The 5,693-nt window shown below is 35.6% G+C and overlaps 1 protein-coding gene across 1 annotated transcript in view; it reads right to left on the bottom strand.

Annotated features, from left to right (window-relative positions):
• Window positions 1-2,475, bottom strand: part of LOC106456891 (homeobox protein OTX2-like) — a 45,996-nt gene extending 43,521 nt beyond the window's left edge. Inside the window, exon 1 of the mRNA XM_022382679.1 lies at window positions 2,062-2,475. Within this exon, the coding sequence (XP_022238387.1) occupies window positions 2,062-2,155 (94 nt within the window). The 5' untranslated portion in view covers window positions 2,156-2,475. The remainder of the gene's footprint in view (window positions 1-2,061) is intronic.
• Window positions 2,476-5,693: the final 3,218 nt, after the last annotated feature.

Below are 5,693 nucleotides of genomic sequence, written 5' to 3'. Positions count from 1 at the left end.
ACTTTCACTCCATGTCTTCCACCGTATATAACGAGTACACGCTTACCTTCTGCTTTCATTCCATTTCTTCCGCCTGTTTTTTTATACATATAACTAGTATTTTGATTGAAAAGTATATTTAGAATGGTGTGAAATGGTCAAGAAATTCTTAATTTGAGATTCAGAGAAACTTTTTATCATTATGAAAATGTTACAACCAATCAGATGTTTCATTTCGAACAAAACTTGAAAGAAATCTCGTTTTTTTTTTTTCTTGTAATGCTGGTTTTCAAATAATAATAGATAATCATTTATTGTAACTTAAAGATAATATAAGCTATAAAATTACATTTAATAAGAAATTGGTCAGGTACAGAATCAGATTATAAATGTAAACGTTAAGATGCAAACATTATCGTAAACTCCCCTAATTTTTTGACGTCATTCTCAGTGGAAACATTTGAGAAAATCTTTACATCGATCTAGCTTAAAAAAAGCATAAAAAACTTTGACAATTGGATTGACGTTTATTTCATCCAATTAACTTATGTAATAAAATTCTGACAGGTTTGACTTTCATTCTTGATTTTTGAAACTAACTGTGTGCCGAACCCACGACATTACCTCGTGTAAATACTTAATAAAGAAAATTATATTGTATATTACCTATTGCATAAAACTTACCCTTAATAACTGGACAGGTGTTTAGCGTCCAGGTAGCGAGTATATCACTTTTATACAGTTAATTACAGAATGCAATGTTATATCCATGTGTAATTATAATAAGAATAAGAATACAATATATTCAATGACTTATTTATCGCTAAGTACACTTCAAGCACATACAGGTAACATTTAAAACGAAGTCTTAATTTTATTGTAGATATATTTCACCTTCAGTTAGTTAATAAACCTAAAACCTATAAGCATTCTTGCATGACTTGCACGCGGGTTTATTTCTATAACGGGTATTTTTGAGTTCACTTACATGGTATTTTTATGAAGACTGTTAAACCCTAAAGCTTATGGAAATTCGTCTTCGAAACAACAAGATCTTAACAAGAAAAGGTCACATTCCAAGCGAAGCGAACAAGATTGTAGGAGATATGTGCTGATAATCCTGCGGCTTGGGTTAGGGGCTACTTTCTGTCGGAGGTCCGCCTCTCGTTTGCTCCTGATTTTGAGAAGATACGCGTAGCTCGTAAACGTGTTGTGTGCTCCACTCGAACACAATGCATAATAATCTCCACAAGCGTGTCATACTATATCTTTGGTTTTTAGTGATAAAGTAATAAAGTAAATCCATACTTAAACTCCAATTCTTAAGTTTTCTTTCACACTCCACAACGAATTCACTTAGTTACATCGAGGGTGTCTTGCAGCGCAGCCAGGTGGACAGAGGTCTCAATGTAAAAATAAAACATAACACTACAAGTTTTTCCACGTATACGTTAAGTGCGTGTTTGCTACTTTTCGTTTAGATAAAGCTCTGTTGATACTAAAAGCCCCGTGTAACCAGCAAAAGGAAATATACCGATGACAATGGTAATCATGTTTAGAAAGTAGCTATATTTACGGAGATACACACGAGGTCTGATGCTCTAAGACTAGTGTATCAAAGCTTTCGTTTGATGTCCTTTTATAAACAGTAAATTCAACCTCCGAAAAAGAAGTATTAATCCCGATAAGGTTTCCCTAGTTAAAGCTACTTGTTAGAATCATCCACATGTATTTAAATAGCATTAAAATTAAGTAAAGTGCACAGGATTATATTCTTAGTACGAATTAATCATTGTGTTGTCCGTAATTCCTCTTGGCGTATATTAGATTAGAGAAACGGGCCATGCCATTATGTTCTGAATAGCACCCGTCAAATCATGAGTCGACTGATAATCGGCTTTACAGAGGCTCTAGTCTGGGTTGAGAGTGCTTAGCTAGCGCATGACAAGGAAAGGCTTACGGTGGCATAACGAAAAAAAAACGAGGAACTTACACACAAAGTAGAGGTCATCAGTACTGCAGCTGTCTGTCAGTTGACAAATAACTGAATCAAAAAATTAGAGAAATTGGAAAGGAGCTTACCAGAATACCCAACCGTAGGGTGCAAGAAGTCCACTCCTGGGGAAGGTAGTCCGATTCCGTTCATGGAATACGGAGGAGACTTCAGGTAGGCCATGCCTGGCGAGGATGACGGCTGGTAGGCCGACGAAGAGAAGGGAGAACAGGACGAGTTAGCCACTGGGAACGCCACGGTGCTGGAATGTTGTCGATCGTCGTTCAGCTAGATGAGGTTGGAAGCGCGAAGAGGAAACGAATATCCCGTCGCTCCCTTACCCTGCAAAAGTATATCTAATATTTTGTTGTTTACTGGGTTCCGTGTTTGTTATAAACAAGAAACTCGTTAACTACCACCTGAGCCTCAAGAACCCTAATGACGTAGTTTTTGTCCTATTGAGACGATGTCCACCGTGCAAGCGTCACGAAGAAAACACAAGTTGAGCAGAAAGCGAAAGCCGGTGGTGCACGCGCAGCCAGAGTCGTTCGATCATGGCATTGTAACAGTAAGACTTCTACTACGGTGTTGCTCAGCGACCGACAGCCACGCACCAGGTCCGAACGTTCCCGCCTCTAGCACAAAACACTGCACGGTCGTACCAATAATCTATCATCATGACAGAAGCGATGGCTGAGAAGGCGGGACTTTGTAAATTAGAAACTTTGGTATTGGCTCCAATTCTTGTAGTGGTACTGGAAGTAAAGGTGTACGTGTAGGCATTTCGGTGATGAGAAGTTTGAACTTAAGATATAATTTGTATATAGTAAGTCATGTTTCTTAGGGCGCAAAAACAGTCATGTACTTAAACTATATATAAAGCAAGGGAAACAGTACTTACATTCAAATGTGCGAATTGTATATAATGAGCCATGTTTTACGTATGACATGTCATATATTGAAACTATATATAAAGCAAAGGAAACATTATTTACACTGAAATATGTGACTTGTATATAGTAAGTCGTTTCACGTAGGACATCTCTCATATATAAAGCAAAGGAAACATTACTTACACTGAAATATGTGATTTGTATATAGTAAGTCATGTTTCACGTAGGACATCTCTCATATATAAAGCAAATGAAACATTACTTACACTGAAATATGTGATTTGTATATAAGTCATGTTTCATGTAGGACACATGTCACATATTGAAACTATACATAAAGCAAAGGAAACATTACTTACACTGAAATATGTGATTTGCATATAGTAAGTCATGTTTCACGTAGGACATCTCTCATATATAAAGCAAAGGAAACATTACTTACACTGAAATATGTGATTTGCATATAGTAAGTCATGTTTCACGTAGGAGATATATCATATGCTGAAATTATATATGAAGTAAAGGAAACTTTATTTACACTGAATTATGTGATTTTTGCATTGTGAGCCATATTTCTTAGGTCACAAAAAGTCATGTATTGAGAGTATATAGAAAGGGAAACATTACTTACAGTGAAATATGTGTAATGGTTGAATATAGAACATTGTAAACGAATGGAGATATTTCTGTCAAACTACAGATAGTTGCGAAATAACGCAACATTCCAACATAGTCTAACAAATTTACAGAAAATCGGGTTGAATATCCACAGAAGTTGTGAAGGTATGCGTGGTTTATGGGTGTTCATCCTTTAGTGTCAAATAAACTGCTGATACTTAACATATATATGTGTACGTATATGAATATATCAGGTGTAAAACATACTGTTTATTTATTGAAGTAATAAAATTTCGTTTTCGTGGTGGAGTAGTGACACATTAAGGTTCTTAAATAGACAGCTAAATAAATGTCTCCCGATATTTTTGACCTGCATGAGTAATGTGTGTGTGTGTGTGTGTAAATGTGTATACGTATACACACACGAAGTAAAGTTTAACTCTGACAGTTTCAAATCAACCTAGATTAATTTCATAAAGAAAGGGGGCGCCACACTTTGAATATCTTAATATTAATTATCCACGTGTGGATTTCTAAAACTTCGTATGTATAAAGCACACGCTTATTTTGAAATTGTAATTTACAACGCAGAGGTTAGTAACAGTATTTGCCACTTTGGTCAACAATTTAGTATATGTATATATATTGTATGCTTCATAATTAAGTGTTAGAACTAAGCACTTTCCAACACGTCATGAATATATATATATGGAAAGCCTAGTCGAAGTAATTCTTCTTTGACTTTCTTGATCACACTTATGATAGACTCGTTCTATTATGTATGACGTATAGTTTCTAGACTCACACACACACACACTTGTATGGTTGTTTACAATTTCATATCGAGAGTTTGCCGCTAGCTAAAGGTAAATTAGGCACTCTGATATTCTTTACACCTGGATGAAGTGAATTTTGAAGATCATCTAACTAATAAAGCCTATTCAAGCTAAGAGCTACAATTTCGAGCGTAGTGTCAGCTCTCATCAAGCAGAGAAGTCGATGACGGAGTGGCTTTTCAGTGAAAAAAATGTTTAAATTTACTCCCGCCTTTATGCTCTTTAATAAAATTATTACGTATTTTGCGTTTAATTCAGACTTAATGTTAAATATTTTTCGATTTTACCGCCCTTTTTATAAATGTTATATGTATTCTTAACTTTCTACCGCTACTGATTTATTCAAATCAGTGTTCGATGTACTCTAACTGTCCACTCATGTAGTATCGGCGATAATGTTATTGTGGCGATATTATAGTTAGATTGTATTACAATGTAGGTGCATAACAAACTACCTGTAAGACTTAAAACGAAGCATGGCATCTATTTAAAAATAGTATCATTATTGAAGATCATTTCTGTGACAGGCTATTCAGAATCATCTATCATCAGATTCGTCTACTAAGAGTGACACTTGAGAAGAAAGTGTCTCCCACTATAGACAAATAGTGGCTCTCAACTACTTATGATGACTGACCGAGGGAAAAGACGATTGGAAAGGCTTGTGTAACAAATAACAGCTTGTGTTCCAGTTGACCAATTCCATGAGCTAGTGGCGAGGATTAGTATCTTCAATTGTACAACCTCAAGGACATTTCAGCAAATGGCAGCCGACAACCAATTCGAACAATGCTCATATGAAATGTAAACGAGAAAACCAGTCTTTCAAGGTGTTTAGAACGCAAAGTATTCACAATGGGTAAGTGTAAGTGAGTGAGATGATCTGATGAATCATATTGTATTCTGTACATGCTTACAAAAGTAAAAAATATGGAAAACATTCGAGGCACTTGACTCTGTGTTATTTCGACAGTGCAATGTGCTGAAGGAGGTTTAATGGAGTGCGGAATTATTATGGTAGTGTTTGTGTGTGGAGATTCTTGGTTATTTTAGAAGAGTGGCTAACAACCAGTGTGTACATGAATAATTGAATGTTTCTGTGCAAGTCTAGCCCGCTCCATTATCTTGAATTTCAACACAATTGAACAACAGTTATTTGAAGATACTAACAACAATAACGTACATGAACATTGTTGCAAATCAAGTCCACTCCATTATACTGAATTTCAATGCTGATGAACAAGAGTTCTTTGAAGATACTAACAACAATAATGTACCTGAACATTGTTGCAAATCAAGTCCACTCCATTATACTGAATTTCAACGTTGATGAACAAGAGTTCTTTGAAGATACTAACAACAATAATGTACCTG

The sequence above is a fragment of the Limulus polyphemus genome, unplaced genomic scaffold, assembly GCF_000517525.1.
Source record: "Limulus polyphemus unplaced genomic scaffold, Limulus_polyphemus-2.1.2 Scaffold268, whole genome shotgun sequence".
Taxonomy (NCBI): Eukaryota; Metazoa; Arthropoda; class Merostomata; order Xiphosura; family Limulidae; genus Limulus; species Limulus polyphemus.
The sequence above is the reverse complement of the archived record's forward strand: the minus strand, read 5'-3'. Positions and strand labels throughout refer to the sequence as shown.